We start from the raw sequence: 25,837 nt of genomic DNA on the forward strand, positions 1-25,837 counted from the left end.
TTAATAAATGTATTTATTAGTTGATTTGATCCTTTAAATTAATATAATTTTATATTTATTTTACCATTTCTAAGATTAAAATTTCTTATAAACAAATGTTACAACATACGATTTTACTCATTCTAAATAATCTACATTTATATTATTGTTTACCAACTAATGACAAAAAGTAGAGGAACATAACTAAAATTTATTAAAATATATATCATCTAAATTGTTGGAAGTTTGAATCATCAGTTTAACTATCTATAAAAAATTAGAAGCAACAATAAAATAAAATAATTACCAAAAATACAAAGTGTCACAAAACAGACCTATAATACAAAATGTTGCTTATTAGATGGCAAAAAGTAGTTATTATTATTATTATTTAAATTAGTTTATCGTGAAAGCAAAGTCAAAATAAAAAATCGAATAAAAAAAAAGCGTGGTAACGCAAATACGGGATTGCAGCATGGGGAAATAAGTAAATTTGAAGAAAATATAGTGGCTAATTGAGATTTGCAGAAATTAGTGGGCACATTTGTAATTTCAACATTACCACTGGTGCACAATGCAATTACAGTTTCAATTTGGCGTCGAAGAGTGTGGTGGAAGTTTTCAGAATTTACACAATATAAAATGCTCTTCCACCGCGCCATTTCCCTTGCGCCAAATTAATCAAACACGAAAAACAGAAGCGATTTGCTTTTTGGTCTGGTGCAGCGAAGTTCACCAAATTCAAGTTCTTAATCTCATCCAGTCATGGATTTTCGTCATTCCCACCTTTTAGTGTATGGTTACACATCATTGTCTTTGTTCCGGTGAATTGGAAGCAAGACAATGGCGGATTCGCAATCAGAATCGAGTATCTTCAGTGTTCGGATCGTCTCCATCGATTACTACCTCGCGCCTCCAATTCCAGGCCTCGGAATATCTTACAGTAGCTTTCAAGGTAACTTTCACTACTTTTTCGTATCACGCATGGCTTGCTTAGTTCAATCACTGTCGTATCGACCATGGCTTTTCTTTGAGTTCCAGTCTTGGCAGTCAATGACAGGTTTAGGATTAATTATGCTAATGTTTTAATCTAAAGTCTATGTTAGAAGCGATAACGGGGGTAGATTCTATACCCTGTTTTTCTATGTTTGGTCTCACCCGTGCTAATAGTTGAAGTTGATTTAGGAGAGTGTATAACATGATCGTAGAATTTACTTGCGATATATATCATCCCCTTTATTTGTCTCGAGTACAAACCTAGCTTTGGGGATTTTCTTATGGATATTTCGTATCATTTAATTTGAAGGCGGGAAGGTGAACGAGGTTCCTGTATTGAGAATATATGGTCCGACTCCGGCTGGTCAGAAGACTTGCATCCACATTCATGGGGTAAGGCTTCAATGCACTTCTACAGTTCCACTGAGTTTTGAGTAGGAATTTGAGTACATTATTCAAATGGTAAAAGGGCGTAGAATGCAGGCTGCTTAGGATGAAATTGTTCTATTTATCGTCATTATTTTTCTTGATCAGTAACCAATTTACTAAGACGAATGAAAGTTAAAAAAGAGAACCATATAAAAAGGCCGAAAAAAGTGGGGTGTGTAAAGCTTACTATAAAAAGCATCAACTTTGGGTAATGAAAAATGAATGGTTTTTATAAATCAATTTTGAATTATGTCAGATTGGAAGGCTTAATTTGTAAGTAGTTTGTTTCAGGGAGGAAGCCTTGTTGAGCCTCCTTTCATCAGTAAAGTAACTGACTAAGAACATACTCACAACAACAAGTAAGAAAAAGGAGACCCTCTACCCCGACATTGATTATGATAAAAAGATTAGTTAACTGAATACAATTACCCACTCATGTCCACCATTGAAACCAAAATCACTTTTTTTTTAAATTTCACGAGATCAAATCTTGAAACTAGCAATTTACATGGCAGCAATCGTGAGACTATAATAAAGATGGTGCCTTCTTTCTTCCTAACTTGGTATTTTTTCCATTAGTATTTGATCCGAGATTTATCTTCTGCTCATGAAAGCCTATTGGGTAGAAGAGATGTTATGAGTGTCATTATTGTAAAGATGACTTTGCTGATGTTTCTGTTGTTCAAGATCCTTAAAGTTTTTGTTCTTGGTTCCTTGCATCTTGGAGGCTCTTTCTGGTAGTAGCTTTGTTGGTATTTTTGTCGTTTATCTCTTTTGCTCATTTGGGTTGTACCTCCCTTTTTTGGGGTTCTTTTTTCCCCATTTTCTTCTTACTATTACTTTTTTTTTTGTTTTTCTCGCTCTATTTGGGAGTTTATATCCTTTGAACATTTTTATTCCTTTTAACTAATCAACAAGAAGTTTGTATTTTGTTAAAAGGGTCGTTATTGTAAAGCTTCAAGAATTTTTTTTGTAATATATCTCATGGTCAGCATGAAATTTATTTAGCATTTACTCGACTTGAGTCATTTTTTCCCAATGCACTCAACTGTCATTTTGAAGGACATATATACAATTTTATAGACATATATGTATTTATGTTTTTAAAAGGATGTATCTTGTAGGTTTTACCCTATCTATATGTGCCGTGCTCAGAGATTTCATTGCAATTGCAATGCAAAGGTATGCACCTCATGAAGATTATTATAATTTTATTTTGATTATCAATCAATTAACTACGAAGCATATATTGAGCCTATTTAATGAACATGTAACTGTTATATTTCATATTATCTGTATTTACTTTACTTTCTAGATAAGATTTTAATCTGTCATGCTTTATTTAACTTGTTGCATAGCCGGCTCTCTCTCTCTTGGACTCTGAAACTAATCTAGGACTTGGCTTGTTTTTGACATAGGGTCTCAGTTTTTTGTTTTTTTGTTTTTTTTGGATTACTTAATGGTTTCTCCGGCATGCTATATTTACATTTTCTGATTTTTCACCTCCTTGAATCTTTGTTGCATCTAAGTGTTATCTTATGGTGCTACGATATGTTTATTTTGTGCAGGAGAAGCTTTTGCAAATGATGTATCTCTTGCACTTGAGAAAGCCTTGAAGGTATTCTTCACTCGGACAATCAGGAGATTATGCTTCATCTCACTTACGTGTTAATCCCACGTGTCCTTTCATTACTAACGACAATATTTTGCTTCCTTTGAGTTCTTAAGCTGAAAGGCAATTGTGGTTCAAAGAGACAGCACGTACATGGTTATAATCTTGTTCGAGCAAGGAAGCTTTATGGTTACCATTCATCAGAAGAGCTTTTTATAAAGATATATTTGTATCCATATGAAACTGAGTTTTGTTTGCATCCATGTTCTATATTGTCTTTGTTATATGCCTTCTTGCCCCCATATTTTATTAATGATCTGCAACATGTGATTGAATGCCTTGACAATAATTTAGATATTATCCACAAGATATCACCCGCGCTGCAAATCTTCTTCTGGTACAGTTTTCTGATGTTTCACTTTGCTGCCTTTCTTATTTATTTTCTTCTTGTTGATTTAGCTGCTAAACTGGATGGTGGAAATTTCAACGGCATCTGTTCCTCTGAAATAGATGATTTGTATACTGTATTATATGGTCAGTATATATGGAGAATTTGCAGTGAAAATATGATATAAATTACAAGCTATATCAGATCTATGCTATAGATGAGAAGAGGTTTGAGAATAGAGACTTTTGGTTTCTTTTTAAGCTCTCATTTATGAATTACTTGTTGTGACTTATTACAAAGTTGGTACTCATATAATTTTTGTTGAAACCTTGAGTTTGGTCCTATCACCATAAATATAACCTATTTTTTCAATACTACAATGTAGATGTTTTGCTTGTTTCGTTTGAAGGTATCTTGGAGAATCCGTGTTTGGTGACTGTATTTACTTCTTTTCTTTCCCCAGAATGGTGCAATTTTCGAGAAGAGTTTACAGCCTTATGAATCCCATATACCATTTGTCCTGCAGTTCCTCGTGAGTAGCTTTATGAGTTCCAAAATAATCATAAATGACATAGACATTCAGCTACTTTGTGATTAGTTGATAAGTGGATTTCATCTAGCTTCCTGATCTAGGTTATTTGTTTGTCTGTCTTTTTCTTTCTTTCTTCCTTCTTTTTTTTTTGGGGGGGGGGGGGGGGGGGGGGTAATCCAGGATAAATATGCTAGAGTCGAAGCTAGCTGTTAACTTGATTTTACCATTACCTTTTCATCTTGTTCTCATCAAGCCTCAGTAATAGTTTTATAGCTATAATTTACTCAAAACTACTTTGAGGTATCAGGTAATGAACTAGCTTCTGGCTAATAAAGTGCCCACTTTGCAAGCAGTTGTTTGTTTTATTACTCTAAGCACTTGTTTTATCATATATACATAGAAAGTTATATTACATCGATCGTTTTAGGTACTCATCTGCAATCTGTGTATCTCTGTCAGTTGGGGCCATCATACTCTGTATTAAAAAATGCAGCTATCACCGTATTACGCTGCTTTTCACTTGTCTGTATCATAAATATCTTCCTAGTAAACATTTGAGTAAATGCTGCAGTTCAATTCATTTAGGCACATCGAAATTTTGGTTATTTTAATCTTTATTCATGTAACTCTTGACCTTTCGGATCTGAACTTCTGTTTCTGCTAGGTTGACTATAATTTGTATGGTATGGGTCTTCTGCATCTATGGAAATTGAAGTTCCGCCATCCAGTACCAGATGCTCCAGGGAAGAAACTAGATCACATTTTCCAGTACTTAAGTGAGAATCATGCAATGGATAATCCAACTTGCATGCCTTCTCATCCTCAGGTCTCCTTTGTATTTTTGCTTTTCTTCCATCTAGTCTAATGAGATTGCGTGTGTTCATTATGCAAATATAATGGATGTTCTCTTGGAAATTTAATTAGGCAGATCCATGTACTAATGACACAGCATCAACTTCGCCAGTATGGATATCTTCTAAAATTCCAACCGATTGGATGTGGAAATTTCCTACTACATTGGATGACTCAAATGATGATGGAATCAATTTCTGTAAACGTCAAAGTGTTTGTGAACTCGAGGCAGATGCTGCTGTAGAAGGTTCATTTGGCTTCATAATTATGACGTGAAAATAATTTTTTTTACCAGGTTGTAGAAGGGTTCCTTATCAATCATTATTTCTTGTGATGTCTAAGGCTTTCAAGAATTTTGATCTGCAGATATCCTTAATCAACGTTCTAAAATTTATACATCCTTTTCCCAATCCCATTCGGATGTGAAAATGGTTCAATCACTTGTATCAATTTGGGAGGTTCGATATTGTCTCATCCTTTATTCTTTCTCTATTTTATTGTTACATTTATGTGCATTGACATGCAGAAACTGTATGATGGACCTTTAGGTGTAATATGTAATTGGTATGTATACATGCTTGTTCAGTGAAGTAACTTATTGTCCGTATCCTAGGAGGAGTATAGGAGAACTGGGCTGCATGAGGTGCCAGTGCCACCCTATCCTGGAAAACCATCACCAAAAGAAGTTCTGGAGACTTTCTCACTTGGTATGGACTATGAGAAAAAACTGACTGAATTATACGAGAGACCAAAAAGTCCATCGTTGTTGACTCCACTTGAAAAGGATGAAAGGTTGGTGCAGTCATTGACATCTTCAGCTAATGAAGCAAATATAATTGGACTAGGATGTTCTGATCTTGATGGTGAACCTTTGAAACATTTTAACGAGATAGGCAGAACTGATTCTGACTCGTTTGGTCCTTCTTCATATGAAGATCATGGCAAAATGCTGATTGAAGGAGAGGATGTGGTTCCGAGATTGTCTATTGATGAAGTTCAAGTTACTCCCAAGGTAACTGATTATTGTTGTTGTTGGGCATTCTCTCTTTTTCGCCTGAATGTCTGGTGATTATACATTTGATATGTAAAATTTTTATGTTACAGTTAAGGTATCTATAAAAGATTAATTTTACTGTAACTCATAAGGTTAAGTCATTAGGTTGATTGGTGATTTAACAAGATACAAAGTGAGAGGTCCTGTGTTCGAACTTCTGTAATGTCATTTCTTCCCTGTTTAATATTAATTATCATTTGTTAAGTTTTGTGCAAATTTTCAAATCCACAAGTTAGAGGGAGTGTTAAGGTATCTATAAAAGATAAATTTATTGTAACTCATAAGCTTAAGTTTTTGGGTTGATTGATGATTTAATAGTTACTTTCTGCTTGGTCAATATGTTATGCTTTCACTGATATTCTTTAGATGCTCATAATATACTTAACTATGGGTCATAACTTTAAAATGTTCTTTCAGTTCTATAAATTTCAATATTTTGTAGAAATGTTAATGATGGGAAAATCCTTGTACTCCTTGGGAGTTCTTTTCAACGTCAATGGGCAAGGTTCCAGGGCATGGATTTTCCAAACGTTGGTGGTACTCTCTTGGATTTGAAAAAAATATAATGTATATGAGGTTATAATTTTCTCACATAAAAAAAAGAGAAGAAATTATTTAGTAAGGTGAAGTTCCTCAGGAGCTGGATTTTATTTGGTTAGTGGTTGGAAGATGAGAAGATAAAAAGTGATTGTAACTGTGAGTTTTAGTCAATATTGAGTTGAAACAGTCCAAATATTTCATTTTATTTTTATGTCAGTCATGTTTGGGTTTTAATATTTTTTGGAACATTCATCTTACCAGGCTGTGGATGAGGAGGCACTAGGTCTCCTGAGGTGGCTAGCTACTTCTCAGGCTGCACAAGATATTAATTCCGATGATGAACTTCTTTGTGAGACAATTTTGGGCCCCTTTTTGCCTGCAGCAAACATGGATCAAGTGCTGGAGAGAGCTAGCCAGGATTATGGTTCTGAGTCTCAAAAGGAGTGTCAAGACATTCTTGATTCAGTTGAAGACCTTGATGAATTTGAGGGTTTTAACAAGAGAAAATGTTGTCCTGATGATAATTATCTTTGCAGGCCTTTTTCTGGAGAAACTATTCCCCAACTTGATGGTGCTGCAGATGATATGTTCTCTCCCTGTGGTGGGTCGACTGAAAACTCACCCACTGGAGATTCAAATTTTGAGAATGAAAGGTCTTCCAAACGTGCGATATTGCAGGACATTGATTCAGGTTCTTGCAGTTACAAAAAAGGAAAAAAAGAAAAATCATTGCGGGGCTCTTTACCTTTTCACAAGGCTCAGAGAGTGAATACAGATTCAACATGCGTCAATTCTTGCAAGCCTGATATATCTGCAAATTCAACCAAAGATTCTGGATCTGCCTGTTGCTTTTCTGGAGAAGAGGGAATACAGATGGATGTTGTATTACGAAATTCAGGTACACGTACAGATAACTCCAGGGAAGGAAGTGTACTTGCACAAAGTTCTTTACGTGACTTGATGAGGAGGAAGCGTCACTATCGAAGTGAATATGGTGAACTTAAAAATTGTACCGTTGATAGCAAGCTAACAAAAGTGTGGTCAAGAGACTCAGATTTTCAAGCGTTGCAATCCATCGAGCCTAAATTGAGTTTTCAGGATTCTTCCCTTTTAATGCCATGTTTAACTAATCAAATCGCAAGTTCTGTAAAATTTTATGAGAAAAAGTCTTCTTGTTCTGATAGTTCCATGTATGGTAAACTGCCGCTTGCAGATGGCTTTGATGGCTTAGTGCAAGCTAGCTCACCAAATATAGGAGAAATCCCAGGATCTGAAACGGTTACAAGTCCTTCTCAAGTGTGCTGTGATCCATGGCTTTCTGAGCCAGAGACCCTAGGTCCTGGTTCTCTTGGTTGTTGTGGAGCCTTAGCTAGCAAGAAAGCTAATTCTGATTTGAGTGACGCTGTTGCCCATGACGGCATACCATCCATGCAACATGCAGATGAGGATTTAATGGCTCCAGAGACAAAGAGAAGATTGATTTTGGTTAACCAGAATAGTAATGACAGAAAACAAAAAGAGGATTCTGTTTTGTCTGGGCTTGGCAGCTCTGTATCTATGGTTGCTGATTTTGATGCTGAGCAAATCTTATCAATTGGTATGACTACTCTCAAAAAGCCACCTAATGTGGATTTGATGCATAAGGGACCTATCAACGCTTCAACTTCGTCTATCATGTCAAGGACATTTGCTCTTTTGGATGATAAAAATGTTGATGGGAGAACAGGTTAAAATTCTATTTTCTTAATGCATTTGGTGTTGATACTTGTCTTTACTTTCCTAGTTTAATTTTTGCATTAAGGTTTATTTTCCTTTGGGGTAGAAGTGCAGGCTTTATGATTTTTCTACTTTATTTATTAGTTCTGTTGGCAATTGGAGGTGTCGCTGGGGAAATTGTACTGACAATGGATAATCCTTAATTTCTTCAGGAAGAGCTTTGGATGATCTTTTACCAATTTTTCAACACAAAGACAAAAAGGATATTTTTGAAGACAATGGTTTTCGTTCTCCTAAAGAAGCTGTCGTGGGTGTTCCCATTCACTATCGAAATGATGGCTCCTACATGTATATTTTAACACCTGCATACTCACCTCCTTCTGCAGACAGTGTTTGTCAGTGGCTATTAAGTGAACAGAGAGGTGACTACCAGAACTCAATAGGGCCTAGATTATTGTCTTTCGTTTTTTGTTTTGGATGTCTATATAGGATTAGGTTGACTAGTCTAATGCAAGTAGATCCTTCATCATCTATTGGAAAATTACATTTTATTTTATTTTATATTTTATTATTATTATTATTTTTTGTCGGAAAGTTGGCATTTCCAACAGCTTAAAATGTTTACATACTTTATTTACAGCTCTCAGGATCAGCTCAGGAAAACCTTTAGTTGATGATTCGGACAAGTCTCTGCCTCAACCTGCTTCTTCATCTCATACTAGTCATATGCTTGATTTAGTTAATCATGGAGGTCTTACTAACTCATCTGCAGATGAAACTTCTTTTCCTGAAAATTTAAAACCAGCTAAAAGCAAAGGAGTTACATCAAAATCAAAAGCTTGTTTGAGTTTGTCACTAGATGTATCTCAAATTTCTGGCCCAGATGGGACATCAAAAGCTACTCCTCTTAGCCAAATTGGATTTTGTGATCCTGCAAGTGTTGGTGGCATGCAGCAATTGACATTGTTAAGCGTCGAGGTATTAAATACATAATTTTCTTTTCAATTTTTTCTTTTGTTTGTTGGAAGTTCGAAAATATTCTTATTACAGGTAGCAATAGATATTGAAGTACCCCTTGACACTGCTCATTTTTAGGTTGGAATCCCCTTTTTTCATGGAGTTTGAATTTATTTTGTTCAGGAAATTCTGGGGGTCCTGATAGCACTCTTCTTTTTGATCTTTCCTTGCATTTGTCTAGTGGGAGCCATTATCGATATTTCTGAGCCAATATTTTAGCTCAGAAACCAATTGGCTATTGTTCGTACAAGTTATATAAATGAAAATCTAAAATGAGTAGCAAGTGGATTAGCCAGATTATTTTCTTATTTTTCATGTTGAGGTACATTTTCCTTTCTACATCATTTCTTTCTTTCTGCTAAGTGGATTAGACAGATTATTTTCTTATTTTTCATGTCGTGGTATAGTTTCCTTTCTACATCATTCTTAGATATCCAATCTATGAATTAAATTTATCCAACCAATCAACTTAAGCTTTCGGGTTGAGTGGTGATTGATACATCCTTAACATGGTATCAGAGCGGGAGGTCCTGTGTTCGAACCCCTATAAGGAAGAGTGTTAGATATCCAATTTATGAATTAAATTTACCCAACCCATCAGCTTAGCTTTTGGGTTGAGTAGTGGCTTATTCATCCTTAACCCTCATTTATTTATTTGCTGCTATTATGTATTCCTGTCACTATTTTGTCGTGCTCAAAGCTGATCCATCTTGTTCTAGGCAACTTTATTTTGACATGCTATCTTTTTGCTTGGTCACCCGTTTGAATAGACTTGGCAAACAAATTTAGTGATCTTTCTTGATTATAGGAACTTACGCTTGATACAAAATTCTTCATGTTTTCTTTTGGGCTTAAAAGTTTCTATACTCGGTGATTATCTCATACTTGGCTCTGGTTGTTAGGTTCAAGCAGAATGTAGGGGAGATCTCAGGCCTGATCCTCGACTTGATGCCATCAAGATGATAGCTCTTGCTGTTCAGACTGATAATGGCCCTGCTGTTGAAGTTGTTTTAATTTTATGTACTAACACTGATTCATCTAAGAGGTATGATATTTATGACCACAATAAAAAGGTTGTACTATTGAACCACTACGTCTTTGTTGGTTAATAAGTTCTGATTTTATGGTGAATTTGGTTATTCCAAATATTATGCTATCTGCTTGCTAAAACAGTGCACATATGCAAGTCTCCTTTGTATCCTTATACTGTTCTTCATTTGGTTTTGTGTTTGTGAGGCATTTTTTCTTTTTATTCGGTGTTAGTGAGAAAATTCTGGGTGCATTTCTTGTTGTTCAGCCACCTTTTATCAATATACAAAGGTGTATTGTAATCATAAAATCTCCTTAGATAATCAGCTAATTTCCTGCAATAGGAATGATTTCATTTGGATGTCTTCCACTTTATTGGCATTCGTGTTTTTTTCCCTGAATAATGTTTTTCTCCCTCTCTCTCTCTTCCAGGAATCGTGATGGGATAGGCTACAAAGTTTTGGTTCATTATGAAGAGATGTCCTTATTTCAAAGTTTTATGAAAATTATATATTTAATTGACCCGGATGTTTTGATTGGCTGGGATATTCAAGGTAGTTCTCTTGGATATTTGGCAGAGAGAGCCTCTCAGCTTGGCATAAGTTTACTAAATAAGATATCTAGGATACCATATGAAGCCAAGATGATGGATGAAGATTCAAATGCTCACCCAGAAATTCCAGAAAACCTGGTCTCTGAGTTGGTAAATTCTGATTCTGCTGCAGTAGAAGATATGATAATTGAAGATGAATGGGGTCGAACTCATGCCAGTGGAGTCCATATCGGCGGTAGGATTGTTCTAAATGTATGGAGGCTTATGCGCAGTGAAGTTAAGCTTAATATCTACACGCTTGAAGCTGTTGCTGAAGCTGTTTTGAGACGAAAAGTACCTTACATCCATCATAGAGTACTAAAAAAATGGTTTAACAGTGGTCCTGCACAAGCAAGATTTCGGTGCATTGAATATGTGGTGGAAAGAGCAAAGTTGAACCTTCAACTAATAAATCAGCTTGATATGGTATTTTGATAATATTTTTATTCATAAAATGATCGCATTATGTAGTACATATGTACATAGGTTGTTGCTACTGCATAGGCTGGCCAAGTGACTTTCATCTTCTACTACTTCCAAGTTTTTTGAGTTTCTTTTCTTGTGCATTTAGAGAGGGGGGGCCTTCTGGGAAAGAGTTCATTATCTGTTCTCAAATATCTTTTCCCATTGGCCGGATAAGTTATTTAGTAATAGAAACTAGGTTCTTCAGAGAGCACTTCCTTTTAATGTATTTTTGCTTTCTCCATCTTGCCATGATTTTGGTATTGAACTTGTCAAATTATATTTTTTATTTTTAAAATTACCTATGCTATTTAGGTTAGGGTTTCCTTCTTCTATTAGGTAAGATTTCCTTATCCTAATAGGCAAGAATTTAGTTTTCTTTCTTCTTTGTAGCGGCTATTTATAGCCTTGTATCAATTCTTTGAAAGGACGTAAGAATTATTTTTTCTTATCAATTAAAGTAATTTTATTAATATGGGTTGACTAAACCAAAATATATTGTGAAAACAGGAAAGTTAGTAAGAAAATATGAATTTAATTGCTCCATTTTCTTGAACTTATCAAGTCTTCTGGTAGGAGGCAAGATCCCTATTTTTAATTGTCATAGCATGTTAATGGATAATTCTTAACCTTATTTTCATGATAGAGGGTTGGTAGACCAGTTTCTCAATAGTTTTAGTACTTTTGGCTTGAAAGTAATAGGAGAAAATTTAAGGGCATCGAAGGCACTTTTGAGGATGATTATACTCTTTCTTGCTCATTTAGTTCCTCCCTTTGGCTTTTTGCTTCTAAGATTTTTCCTTGGTAGTTGTCTTCTTTCCTTGATTTCAAATAATTGAAGCCATTTCTTATAATTATTATTTGTTGTATTTATTTTTTTTGGAAGTTATTTCATGTTGTCTTGGCCTGTTTTTTTTTTTTATGGCTTTGAAAAGGAAAAAAAGGTTTGATGCACACTATAAAGGATATAGCTAAAACAAAGGAGTGTTGACATTTTGGTTTTGTTGGTTATAGTTTAGTGTTATCTTTTTCTTCTTTCCTTATGTATATAATTAGAACCTCATTCCTGTGTATTTCTACCATGTACTCTCATCCATCTATTTATTTACGGAATTGATGTCTTTCATAGTTTCATTCACACGATTAAAATTATATCACAATGTGTACCTGGCAGATAAACAGAACTTCAGAACTTGCTCGTGTGTTTGGCATTGAATTTTTCTCCGTTCTCTCTCGAGGCTCACAATACCGTGTTGAATCTATGTTACTAAGATTGGCACATAGTCAAAACTATTTGGCAGTCTCCCCTGGGAATTTGCAGGTCTGAATTGATGGTCACTTGCACTTTCCCTGAATAATTTCGATAATGTAGGAAATTGTACGAAGGCTTCTTTTATCTTTATTTTTGCTACTTTTTTGTGAAAAATCTTTATCCAAGGTGTATCTTGTGATAAATTTTTAGTATACATCCCATCTTCATCACCATATATGATTGTTCTTTCTGCAATTAATATTTGTAAGAACTAGGTGGTCATGTGCCTTTCTTCCAAGATAATTTACTTATGTGCATTAGATGTCGTTGGTTATATTAAATATAAAATTTAGCTGTGTTATTTTTCTGAATATGCTAATGATTGGCAATTTTTTTGTTGTATTTCTTTCTTGAATGTTATGCGTAAACATGTTGTATATGAGTCAATTGATTGGTGAAATATGTAAATACTTGATTTGTAGTCTCAGTATTTCTTTTTACAAACTTAGTGCTTCACAATTTACCCATTTACATACTTAGCATCTGACTGTGTTTGTGATCTTTATATTTTCCCCTCTCTCTCTCTTTCTCTCTCACTTGTTTTCCTTTAATATGCATGAAAGGATGTTAAGGTCTATTTGATTACGAAGTTATTACCCAGCAGTTCTTTCGTGCTTTGTGGCCTTTGTGGTCTTTATGGCTTTTCAGTTTTTTAATTATTTAAATCTAGTTTTTTTTTATTTTTTTCCTTTTGTTTAACATCCTCATTACATCATGAATCATATTATTGTTTATTTGTTTTTTCTTTAATGAATCAGGCCAAATACACTGGGAGTTTCCTCTTTTTTTCTCCTTTTTTTATTATTATTACTGTTACGTTTCTTGGGTCCATGTTGTCAGTGTCGAGATACTATTAATTTTATAATGAATTCCTTGTTTGTTTCAATGACGAATTAACTTGGTTGAGTGAAACATCTCAATATTTTTTTGCTAGGTTGCTTCTCAGCCTGCAATGGAATGTCTGCCCCTTGTGATGGAACCTGAGTCTGGTTTTTATGCTGATCCTGTTGTTGTATTAGATTTTCAGTCTCTTTATCCATCCATGATAATTGCTTACAACCTTTGCTTTTGTACATGCTTGGGCAAAGTGGCACCTTCAAAGGTTAATACACTAGGGGTTAGTTCTTATTCACCAGAACGACAGGTTCTCGAGGATCTGAAAGATCAAATGCTGTTCACTCCTAATGGTGTCATGTACGTACCACCAAAGGTAGATCTCTGGAAAGATGCTTTATATGACTATGGATAATAAAGAATATGACAATATGAAAAACAAAGAAATATGTCAGGAGATTTTATATGCCTAATAAATTTTTTTTGCTGATTGATCTAAATTTCTGTATGATCACAATTTTCTAACACCATAATTTTATTAGATGTTGGGTCAATGTATTCCTTTCTACATGAAGGAGGTTAGAAATAGAAATTATTTTGACCTTAGCAAGCATCTTTTTGTTTTGTGTTTTTTCTTCCCCTTTTGAACGATCTTTTGGAATCCATTTATATGGAAAATAAGTAGAATCATAGTGGAAATCAATTTGAATAGTTGTGGAATTGGAATAAAACTTCTAATATTATATTTACTGATTTGAAAGTGTAATATGGTATTGCGATAGATTTTGTTTACGTATGCTTGGAACAAGAATCATTGTAAATTAACTATGTATTCCATTGCAGAAGTTAAAGATAAAAATATATTGTTAAAAAAAATAAATACTAGATTGAGATTCTTTACCTTTTTGAAGGGAATCTCATTTCTTATTTTGATCAGGGATCCACAAGGTTGAAATCATTCGTAACTTTTTCTACATACCAGTGATAGAATGAAGAGAATGATTCTCATTTTTTGATAAGTAAACACTCTCTTGGCTTTTTTTTGGCCTTTTATCAACGGTAGAATAGTCTCTAAATTCTATGTATAGTGGAATGAAAACAATAACATCAGTGCTTTGTTTCCTATTAATTTTCAGGTCCGTCATGGTATATTGCCTCGTCTTCTGGAGGAGATATTATCGACTAGGATCATGGTTAAACAGGGAATGAAGAAGCTGGCTCCATCACAGAAAATTCTTCAGAGGGTACGCTATATCAGACATAAAATAGTCTATTCTTTTGGAAAATCACTGTTCACGTAATAGTTTATAAATGTATTGATGACATGATGTTTTCATTTTTACCAGTATAATATTGAATATTAAAAACTATTTTTTTTTTGGTGTATGAACAGAACAGAGAGTTTATAGATATTAATTGATATTATTATGTATAACCTGCATTTTTATGTTTTCAATATTTGATCAATCATGTACATGAAGAACAAATTCGATCGAAAAGCTTTTAATTTTAATTTAGTTATAGTTAATGGTTAACAAATATACATTTAACATCTTATGCATTTTTCTTAAACTAGTATATGAAATAGTTGTAAAAATTTGTGATTGAAATAACCTAAATACATCGAATTTAGCTACAAAAGGAATTTCCTGTGATCAAGACACTACCGAGAAGAGGTGGCTGTAGCTAACAAAAGAATTTCCTGTGATTAAAACACCACCAAGAAGAGGTGTGCTGTACATTCCTAAAAAAAAAAAAATGAAGACGTTATCGTACGATGATTCCTTTAGTTTCCAACCAAATATGCCAAATAAGAGCTCTAGCTACACAATTCCTAAGAAATTTAGCTTTTCTAGGAAGAGTCCAACCCATGAGGACTTCAGATAACGAACAATCGATTTGTTTAGGAAAACAAACCAAGATGCCAAAAAAATCCAGCAGAAAATACATCAGAATTTAATCCTTACTTCGTCAAAGATTTGTAGCCTTGGAAGTGACTATAGTACTTGATACGTAGTGAGAATCCTTTCAAGAAAAAGTAATATAAGACAGAATGCGTTCAAAAATGTCATGTGGAATATGTGCTAAATGGCTGGTACAAAGAACACATGAAAAGGCTTGGTCTTTTTTTTCATTGGATAATATGTACATGTGTGCATTTGTTAGTTTTCTGGATCTATTCAACATTCCATTAGGTCATTTAGTGCATAAAAATGTAAAATAAAATGCTTTGCTTCTTTGGATTATCGTATTCCATTAGTATCTTCTTGATCATTCTTTAGAGGATAGATCATACGATAACATGATGTGTTGCTGAGTTAGTGATCTATTAACTTCCCAGGTATTTAATGCCAGACAGCTTGCTTTGAAGCTGATAGCAAACGTGACATATGGCTACACAGCAGCTGGTTTTAGTGGTCGTATGCCTTGTGCTGAACTTGCAGATAGCATTGTTCAGTGTGGCCGCTGTACACTAGAAAATGCAATTTCATTTGTTAATTCACAGGAGAAATGGAAGGCTAAAGTTATTTATGGGGATACTGACAGGTAAGACTCAAAAAATGAGTCCTTGCAAGACATGATCTGGTTACTAGTGTATCCTTGAGTGCTAAGGTAACAAATTTCTCAATGATGTATGTGTCCTTGTAAGCCTTAAACACGACCATATTTTGAAAACTAGTTTTTTAGCATAGTTCCAAAAATTAACATTGTAAACTTCTTTTCTTGGGCATTTATTTAGAGTGGGAAATGGAATTTAGTTTAGAACCTTTTAGGTTTAAGTGCCTGCTTTCCCTTCTCGTTCAGCATGTTCGTTCTTCTCAAGGGACGTACGGTGGAACAAGCTTTTCGCATTGGACAAGAGATTGCATCTGCAATCACTGCAATGAACCCAAATCCTGTCACACTTAAGGTGGAGAAAGTTTATGCTCCTTGCTTCCTTCTCACTAAGAAGCATTATGTCGGTTACAGTTTTGAGAGCCCTGAACAAATTGAACCCACCTTTGATGCCAAGGGCATTGAAACTGTACGGAGAGATACTTGTGCAGCTGTTGCAAAGACAATGGAGCAGTCGTTGAGGCTTTTTTTTGAACGTCAGGATATTTTAGAGGTGTATTTCTCCTCCTGTTGCTTTCAATGCAAAAATTAATTTCGTCTGATAATGTATAAATTGATCGCTTCTTTTTATAGCTTTTAACTGCTGTTGAGACTTGGGAGCACTGAAATATTGCCATAGTTTTAACTTTTATATTAAAAGGTTTTGGATAAAATTTGTATTAGAATTTCGGAAATACGAACCAAATTGGTCACTGTTTAAAAGTAATAGACCAAAATGAACGTTTTAAAAGTAGGAAGATAAAATGGAGAAAATAATTATAGGGACAAAGTGGACGTTTTGAAAATATAGGAATCAAAATAGACCAAAGTTTATTGGATCAAAATAGATTCAAGCTAAAAGTATAGGACCAAAATTGTATTTAACCTTTTTGAGGAACAAAATATCTGAAACTTAGATGAAGTTTAGAAATACTTGTTATGCTAATTGCTCATTTAATGATGAATTTCATAACTACCTGATTGGATGATTAAATCAGTTTTTAAATGCACAGATAAAAACATACTTGCAGCGTCAATGGAAGCGGATTCTCTCTGGAAGGGTTTCAATTCAAGATTTTGTCTTTGCAAAGGAGGTACGGCTAGGTACATACAGCACAAGGTCATCCTCACTCCCACCAGCGGCAATTGTGGCCACTAAAGCAATGAGAATTGACCCGAGGGCAGAACCACGTTATGCAGAGCGAGTTCCTTATATCGTAATTTATGGGGAGCCTGGAGCACGCCTTGTTGATATGGTTGTTGATCCAATGGACCTTTTGGCTGTTGATTCCCCCTATAGGTTGAATAGTCTATATTACATCAACAAGCAAATAATACCTGCTCTGCAAAGAGCGTTCGGTCTTGTTGGAGCCAATTTAAATCAGTGGTTTCTGGAGATGCCTCGTCCGGTCAGGGAAGCATTTTCTAAGCAACCCTTATCGGCTGCGAATCCAAAACGGACCCGGATTGATTATTACTACCTATCTAAGCACTGTATACTATGTGGTGAGTTAGTTCAGACCTCATCTAATTTATGCAGCCAGTGCTTACAGAATGAAGCTGCAGCCACCACAGCTATAATCAGAAGAACTTCGAAGTTAGAGAGTGAAATGCAACACCTTGCTGCCGTAAGTACTGTTGTAATATTCTTCCATTATAACATTTCTTGGATTCTTTGGTTCACTAATCTGCTTTCAACAGAATCTGATGATCCTATAGCATGCTGTTAGATTTACTTGATTAGTTCTGGCGTTACTAAAATTTGATTAATTGTTCATATTTGATCTATTTTATAGGCAAAGTTACAAAAACTACCTGTTAACTATAGAAATTGTTCCAATCTCGTAACATGTAATATTGATTAGTAATCGGGACTTGTTTGTAATTTTGTTTTAGTATGTTGGTTGGTAGGCTTAAATCTTCTATCAATAAAGGGTTATTTGATGTGTTTTGATACACTTTTGAAACATACCAAACATTCTTTGAGAATTCTAGGTTACATCACAATCGCACCCTCAAACTTAGTTTGAACAACTACTCTTTAAGGCTACAGAAGCATTTAAGGCTACAGAAGCATTGCAATTAAGTACAACCACTACAACTCCATGATTGGTTGGTTTTAATTGTAACAATTTTGTCACTCTAGGGGTGGTAAATTCTCAAATTAGAAGCTTGAGCGTGCAGTTATAAGAAACTTTATAACAAGGTCATCTTTACGAACTTCCCCAAAAACCCGAATATGAATATTGGTTGAGTTTAATTGCACCAATTCTATAAGCTCTTTTTTTTTTTCAAGTTGCAATCAACGTAGTTATTACTGTATGGTTTGATAACAACAATTTCATGAAGTCGTTTTGTGTCTTTCAGATATGCCAACACTGCGGAGGAGCGGACCGGATTGTGGAACGTGGTGTGAAATGCACTTCACTTGCCTGTTCAGTATTCTATGAAAGGGTGAAGGTTCAGAAAGAACTGCGCAGTCTCGTTGCTGTTGCTGCACACAGAGATCTGTACCCAAAATGGACAGTGGAGTGGTTTTGATTTCTGGCTTCCCAAAGATTAACAACATAAGATCTCCCCATTTTCCCATAGCAGCCCCTTCAGGTAACCTACATTTGTAGGGCTCCACCCCCAAAATATATAGATTTTTGATGCCCTCAACAACCACCAAGTTATATGTATATATAGCCTTGTGTTATATTTCCTGTATCCACTAATGCAAAATTGGCGGGTACGTATATATATGTATATATTCTCGATTTACGTATATATTCTCGTAGAATCAAGAATTAAGTTTCGAACATCGAGTGTTCTAAAAGGTCTTAATTGTATTGAATCCACACGAGATTCTTCTTTCTCGTTCTTACATTAGTCTTGTATTGATTAGTTAGAAATTTTTTTGGTTGGTTTTTTCTTTTTGATTGAGATGGATGGCTTGTATGCCTTTATAGGTCTAGTTCATGGATTAAAGAAAATACTCTTGAAAGCTTTATTTATTTATTTTTGTTATGAAAATTAAATTTAATAGATTTATTAGATTATTTGTGATCATTCAAATAGTCTGTACAGCGTTGTGTATCTTAATAAAGAACATATCTCTTTATTTGATGGAAGAGACTAACAGGATATATTTTAAATTGAATTTATTATTTTATCTGTTTTTATTTTGTCTAACCTACCTTTTTTTTTATTATGTCATCTCAGATTATCATTTGCTATAATATAAATTTATTAGAGTTAAAATTGAAAGCTTAGAAGTATGATTTATTTCTAAAAAATTTAAGAATTAAATAAATACGCAGGGATCATAATTTAGAAATAATTTTATAATTAATTTATTTATTTGTAAGTTAAAAGGCAAAGATCATAGATGATTTATATATTGAGAAATAATTCAACTGAGGTCTTGAATTCATAATTTCTTGATCGAGACAAGTGTTGAGTTTTGAAAAATTTAATGTAGTAAGAATATGTCAATTATGTTGAGTTTTGATAAATTCAATTGAATTCCGATTATTATGACTAGTTGAATTATGTTGGTATTTGCCTCGTAAATGATATTTATAATATAATATAAAATTTAAAGATATAATTAATGAGCATTTGCAGATAAAAATAAGTTTAATTAATTAAAAATGTAGTGAGAATATGATTAAAAATAAAAAAACCCTCAACCAAAATCTCACGAAAAAGACTAAAATAGACGTAATTGATGGTCTATTAATGATGAAAGTTTTTAGTTGAGGTTGATTGTTGAGTTTGGTATACTATAACGTTTTCTTTATATAACATGTAGGTGGGAAATCGAACTCACAATTTCTTGGTTGGAGATATATGTTAATTACCGAACTATGCTCGTTTTGATTTGGTATACCATAACGTTAATGGCCACTGATTGGATTTCCCGAATGATTAAACAAACATTGGTAAACACATAATTACCCTTAATAAAAAGAAAACCAATGAGATTTTTGAAAATTGAATTTAATGAAATAAGTAAGAAATATTAGTTGCAAGCCAAAAAGAGGAAGTCCCCTTCTTGGTGTTTCATCCTCAGTTCAGGGTTTAAGGTTTCGTCGTTGTTCAGTCGGTCCTCCCATGGCTATGGAGGGTTTTAGCCATTCAGCTCAAACCTAGTCCCTCTCTTCAACAATGGCACACTCCCCCTTCTCTCTCCTCTTCCTCAAGCGTCTATCCTTCTCTGCGCCTCTCTCTTCATCTCTCCTTCCTCATCTCCTCGCCACCGTAAAATCCAACCGATTTTTCACCTCCCAAATCCCCTCATCGCCTTCCTCCGATCCCAAACCCTCTTCCCTTTCGGCCCGCATGAGCTTCATCTTCGATCAAATCGACGCCATCGAGAAAGAGCGCTGTCAGAAGGACCAAACTCTGCAGAGAATTCGAGCCTGGCGTGAATCTAAGACGCCCCGGAGTGATCCGCCCGTCGAGAATCGGGGCCCGGAATCGGAGCCGGAGTCCACGTTGGGAATGGACGGAGCGAATGGGGCGGAGATGATGGAGAAGAAGAGGAAGGAAATTGAGTTGGTGCATCCATGGCCGGAGTGGATTGAATTGATGGAGAGGTTAGTTCATCAGAATTACTTTGATCACAGGAGGAAAGACGAGGACAAGATGGTGGAAGAATTGGGATTCAATGCCTCTGACCTTGCTTTGGAAGATGATGTAGGGTTGGATTTGGCCAAGGATTTCAAAGCAGTTCACACTGCTTGCTTGAATTTTGGTAAGGACCGGTTCGACATTCTGAGGTTAGTAGCTCAAACTCAAGGTTTCCACTTCTGAATTCATTATGTGAAAAAGTTTGACTGCTTGCTTTGACACTGGTCTTGATTAATGGAATGGAAATGAAATGGTATTTTGCTATGAACAGGGGTGGAGCCAGAAGTTTTTTTACGACTCTCATATATATAATCTTTAGGGGCAAATTAGAGGGTAACTATAAAGTTTTTAAGTATTTTATATCTAATTTTTGAATTTACTACAAACTATGGGGGTAATTACCCTGTTCTTTCCTTCTTAGTTGAGTGATAAAATGGGAGTGATCAGAAATTTTTCTCATTGATTGTTAGTCTGTGATTTTCTCTCATTTTTTTTGGATCGGGAGGTGATGATGGGTTTTCCATTTTGTCTAATGACAGATATTTCTAACATCTGGGTTGGATTATTTTTGGGCTTCTTTTGTATTCTTTGATTCATCCTATTGAAAGTTTCTCCAACCATAAGAAAAAAGTTTTACTGAGATTATATATATGAGAGCACATTTTTTTTTTTTTTAGTGAAGTTGAACTTTCCTTGAAGGTAGACTCAATGTTTTAAAAGGCTAAAGGCGGCCTCGAGGCTTTTCCTCTCGAAGAGGCAAGACGTAAGCCTCAATTTTTAATTAAAAAAATTATACAAATCTAAAATTCGTATGATCAACTATTGCTAAACACAATAGTTGTAAAAGTATAAAAAAAATTCACCTGTTAATTGCCACTTAAATAAAAATCCTAGAAGAACATCCTCAATATCACTACAATTATCACTAAGAGGATTGACTTATTCTATATAATTTGTCTCCAATGTTTTTAAAGTCTAGGTAGTAAAAGTAGTAATAGATTGAATTGTTATCACTCCAACGATCCATTCCATACGCAAAGAAACCTTTATATTTTTTAAGAATCGGACAAATTAATAATATTATTCTAATCATTACACAAGGTGTAAAGGCTTTAAGCCCCAGTGTGTCTTCAAAGAGGCGTAAGCCTCTTATGGTTCAAAGAAGGCGAAAGTCTCGAGGCTAAAAGTTAGAGTCTTGCCTCGAGGCGAGCCTCAAGGCGTAAGCCTCAAAAGTCTTTTAAAACATTGGGTAGACTTTCTTTATTGATTGACTTTTCATTTTTTCTCCGGGCAAGGTTAGAAATATGGTTGACTAGAATTCTAATACTTTCTTTTCTTTTCCTTCTCTACCATCAATTGGTTTAATTTTATTCTTGAATTTAGGTTAACCAACCGTCCTGTAAACTGTTCTTGTGAAAAATTAATCCTTGTTTAGGAAACTTGTGTGTAAATTTCCAAAATAGATAAAGAGATTTTGTAAATACTCATCCAAGGTCTAAGAGTTTTCCTTGCAGGTCCTTGTCAAAAAAAGACATCCAAATTTTGGTTGGTTTTGGATGCCCAAGTCCAGACAAGAAGGTCGTTTTCTCTGCAAAACTCTTGAGGAAGCTCGTTCATCTTGATGAAGGAGATGTGAGTTCTTCTTTACTTGTCGTTTTCACTGCTTCCATGCCATGAAATGATGGAAATGAACTTAACACTGGAAATACTTTATCTCATTTCCAACTTGTTTAGTGTTTTGGTTTCTGGTTTTTCCTTTGCACCTTTAACTTTTAATTAGCAACGGATTGGATACTATGTGAGGTACAGATTGTGATAACTGATCAGATTTTATAGTTCCTTGTATCTCTATATAGGAATAAAACCTTTTCTGTTGGTAGTTACAAGTTACCAACTGAGAGTTCATTAGGAAAAGTTCAATTATTCTCTCTCTTAGTACATGTTTTGATAATAAAATAATGTGATTTTTTTGCATGAAGTAATATCAACTAGTCTTCACATACATAGATATTAATTTATTTTATTTTCTGCTGCTTGTGTGACCTACGTAATATTGTTTACTTTCCTTTTTATTCTTTATTACATTTACATTAACGATGATGAAGTGCTGTGCATAATTTTTTTGTCTTCAGGTTTGCAGTTCCTGCAGTTTAAGAAACTCTTGTGAAAGAGCATATTTGGTGACTAATAAAGAGGATGAGGCACGCACAATTGACATCATGCGAATGTTATTTACTTTCGGTTTTGATCCCATGAATGGAGGGGTTGTCAATGATTCCCTTTTGAGACGAAAAAATGTTAAGACAGTAGTTCGCAAATTACTTCATGAGGTTGTCAAGTTGGGTTCGGTCCCAATAGATCCTACTCTCAGTCCTCCCGTAATTAAAAGGCCACCACCAAAAGTGAAGCAGCCACCGCCTCCTCCAAAGAAGCGAGTAGGACGTGATGATGTCGAGATGAAAAAAGGGGATTGGCTCTGTCCTAAGTATGTGTTTCTTATGCTTAATTTATTGTGCCAAATGTTCACTTTTTACTCTCTGGAACTATTTCCTGCGTTCTTGGTTTATTGCTCCATATGTGTAAGGCTCATATGATACCTAGAAACATTGTGGGTGTAAGTTTAGAAAATCAAATGCCTAGAAACTCATTCTATCATAATTGGAATTCTAAGCATATCGAATGGTGTATTCGAATTTGATTGGAATAGGTTTATAAACATCTGATTCTGGTTAGAGTTTTCTGTATGAAAGATCCTCGAGGTCAAAGTTATGGAGGTTATTGTTTCTATACTGTGTTTTGCCTTTGCCTTGTGTAAATGCACTTTACTAATTGGAACTACCAATTTTGGCATATCGTTAGATTTCTCAACATTCTCTTTTTCAGTTGTAAAATTGAGTCTGATGTTAAAAATGCTAAATTAAAAAATGTGTGAACCTCCTTTCAGGTGCGACTTCATGAACTTTGCAAAAAATACAGTGTGCCTACAGTGTGACGCGAAACGTCCCAAGCGGCAGCTGCTTCCAGGAGAATGGGAATGCCCTGAGTAAGAATTTTCACATCTACTTAAATTTTTTCTCCTTTTAGATACTTGAACTGTATGGAGCTTTAAAAGGATGTCTTTTGATCTCTTTCTACAGTATATCAATATTGCAGAGAATAGGTATATAGGGTTAATTTTTAGCATTTATTGGGTCTGCATATAAACACCAGTATCATGATAAGAAATAAGAACAGCTGGGATTAGTAGAAGAATATGTTATTGGTTTGATGAGAAATAAAATAGAATTTCAATTCAAGTGGTTGGAGCTTAAACAACTACTTTCCTAGTAAAAGAAGGAAAAAAATGCAAATTTGAGAGTCAAAAGTGGAAAATCGGATTCCAAGAATTCAGTGTTACGTCGGTTAGTTTCTAACGTCTATACTTTCTGCTATCTGTGGCAGGTGTAACTTTTTAAACTATAGAAGGAATATGGCCTGTTTCCATTGTGAATGCAAGCGACCAGCAGACACATTTCTAGATAACGAAAGGCAAGAAAAACCGCACGTTCCTCAGTCGAGAGTAGAGAAGATTGCCAATAGGCAGGACGTGTCTAATGCCTGGAATTTTGATTTTGATGATGATGAGTCGGATGGAGCAGATGTTGCAGCTTTTGAGTATGCAGATTCATCGGCTAAGGGCGAAGGATCTCATTCCGATAACCAGGTGAGAGGAAGCAAACTTAGCTGGGATCTCCCAGAAAGACAATATTCCGATACTGGTAATGGAGGTCCAGGCATGGGATTCGATGATTTCGTCGATGAGGAGGACGATATTGACAGTTATGAGCTAGATACCTCAGCGAACAAGTCAACGAGGCACTCTCATTCGATCGATTTTTCTGACATTGAAGGCCACTCGGGATCGGAAGATGATAATGGCCCAGACCATAGACCTGGTGTCCCAGCTTCCAATAAGCGTCTAAAGACATCACGTCGACAAGCAACATTCTCTGGCTCCGAGGATGATGAACTTGATTTTGACTCTGAAGATGACGATATTACAGCCAAGAGAAATTGGAAATCTAGTCACTTGGCAGATCGGAGGCAGAAAAGTAGAGGCAGTGGTTTGTCAAGTCGATCGAGGGGGAGATTAAGCTATGGTTCTGATGAAGAACTTGGCCTCGACTCTGACCTTGATGACGATTTAGATGAAAGTCCCCAATCTAGATCGAGTAGAGGCAAGGCAATAGGCCCTGGTAGGAAGCATTTCCAAAGGAGAGGAAGTTCCAGTCTATCTTCTGGATCAGATTTCGATGATTTTGATAGAGGTTCTGGTTCTCATAGACGTGAATCGAGAGGGAATCAAAGAGAAACTAACCGCGACCGCAGACCTCGGGGCGATAAATACACAAGGGGGAATGAGTTTCAATCCAACAATTTCAGGAACGGTAGAAAGAACACATTTTATGACGACTTTGATGACAAGTCCCATCGATGTCGCGGTACCAATCAGAGATTTCGTGACACCAATCATGGTGGGCGTGGAACTTACAGCTCAGGAGCTGACAAGCGGGACTTTCGGGGTCCAAAAGAAGGATACAAGAAACAGCGACCTGGAAGGTATAATGCATATGATTCAGCCACGGATAAGGATTATGGCGGTTTCAGAAACAGCAGGCGCGTTATCGAGAGATAGATCCTAGCTGAAGCATAACTCATAATTCATGTTGGGGTTCGGGTTCGGGTTCGAGTTCGAGTTCCAGCAATCCTCTAAGAGAGTTAATATCACAAGATTCCATTTCACGTCACTGCTAACCAAAGATCTCTTATTCTGTTGCTGTAAAATCCAATCGTGATTCATCTTGCAGTGTTTTCTGGGTGTAAGATCGTAGATGCCCTCTAGAGGGCAAGCCATTTGATTTTTCTTTTTCTTTTTAAATTATTTTTGGTCTTAGAAGTGGGTTCTTAATCCTTCTCACAAATATATTTATTTGGTCTATTTGTATATGTACCTTTTGTAAGCTTTTTTAAAAATAGTACCAACATACATCTTCAAATTTTGAAGGCAATATTTGGAGGATGTCATCTTGAGGGCAATATTTGAATGACCAGTTTTCTAACTGCACCCTCTTAAATTCCTTTGTCTTAATCAAGGTATTAAATATTATATGTTCGACATTTTTATATGGCTATGACATAAAGAGTGAATTGACATAATATCTATATTATTGTAAAAAATTGGACAAATAAAAAAAATATCAATAAAATCTTCCTAATGTGGACATAATAATAACAATTAAAA

At 35.2% G+C, this 25,837-nt stretch overlaps 2 protein-coding genes across 6 annotated transcripts; both read left to right on the forward strand.

Annotated features, from left to right (window-relative positions):
• The first annotated feature begins 601 nt into the window (after positions 1–601).
• Positions 602–18,807, forward strand: REV3 (recovery protein 3). 5 transcript variants are annotated; one of them, XM_022295056.2, is made up of 23 exons: positions 607–934; positions 1,286–1,368; positions 2,529–2,586; positions 2,973–3,022; positions 3,133–3,245; positions 3,371–3,413; positions 3,868–3,936; positions 4,601–4,762; positions 4,861–5,035; positions 5,155–5,246; positions 5,402–5,800; positions 6,644–8,108; positions 8,311–8,520; positions 8,739–9,076; positions 10,018–10,160; positions 10,577–11,162; positions 12,373–12,519; positions 13,445–13,720; positions 14,481–14,588; positions 15,686–15,891; positions 16,150–16,453; positions 16,953–17,567; positions 18,307–18,807. In XM_022295056.2, the coding sequence occupies exons 1-23, from the start codon at positions 823–825 to the stop codon at positions 18,478–18,480; spliced, it is 5,928 nt and encodes a 1,975-aa protein (XP_022150748.2). In that variant the 5' UTR covers positions 607–822; the 3' UTR covers positions 18,481–18,807. The 5 variants fall into 5 exon arrangements, 4 of the variants coding, with proteins under 4 accessions (XP_022150748.2, XP_087984381.1, XP_087984382.1 ...); XR_015793247.1 differs by lacking the exons at positions 16,953–17,567; positions 18,307–18,807 and having other exon boundaries at positions 602–934; positions 15,686–15,957; positions 16,150–16,289; XM_088128255.1 differs by lacking the exons at positions 607–934; positions 1,286–1,368; positions 2,529–2,586; ... (1 more) ...; positions 3,133–3,245; positions 3,371–3,413 and adding an exon at positions 3,427–3,550.
• A 1,147-nt stretch (positions 18,808–19,954) lies between these two features.
• LOC148209926 (zinc finger (Ran-binding) family protein) lies at positions 19,955–25,620 on the forward strand. Its single transcript, XM_088128258.1, has 5 exons — positions 19,955–20,705; positions 22,071–22,188; positions 22,689–23,041; positions 23,501–23,599; positions 23,998–25,620. The coding sequence occupies exons 1-5, from the start codon at positions 20,092–20,094 to the stop codon at positions 25,229–25,231; spliced, it is 2,418 nt and encodes an 805-aa protein (XP_087984384.1). The 5' UTR covers positions 19,955–20,091; the 3' UTR covers positions 25,232–25,620.
• The last annotated feature ends 217 nt before the right edge of the window (positions 25,621–25,837 follow it).

The sequence above is a fragment of the Momordica charantia genome (genome assembly GCF_013281855.1).
Source record: "Momordica charantia cultivar OHB3-1 chromosome 8 unlocalized genomic scaffold, Mcharantia_2.0 BLBB01000008.1, whole genome shotgun sequence".
In the NCBI taxonomy this organism is placed as follows: Eukaryota; Viridiplantae; Streptophyta; class Magnoliopsida; order Cucurbitales; family Cucurbitaceae; genus Momordica; species Momordica charantia.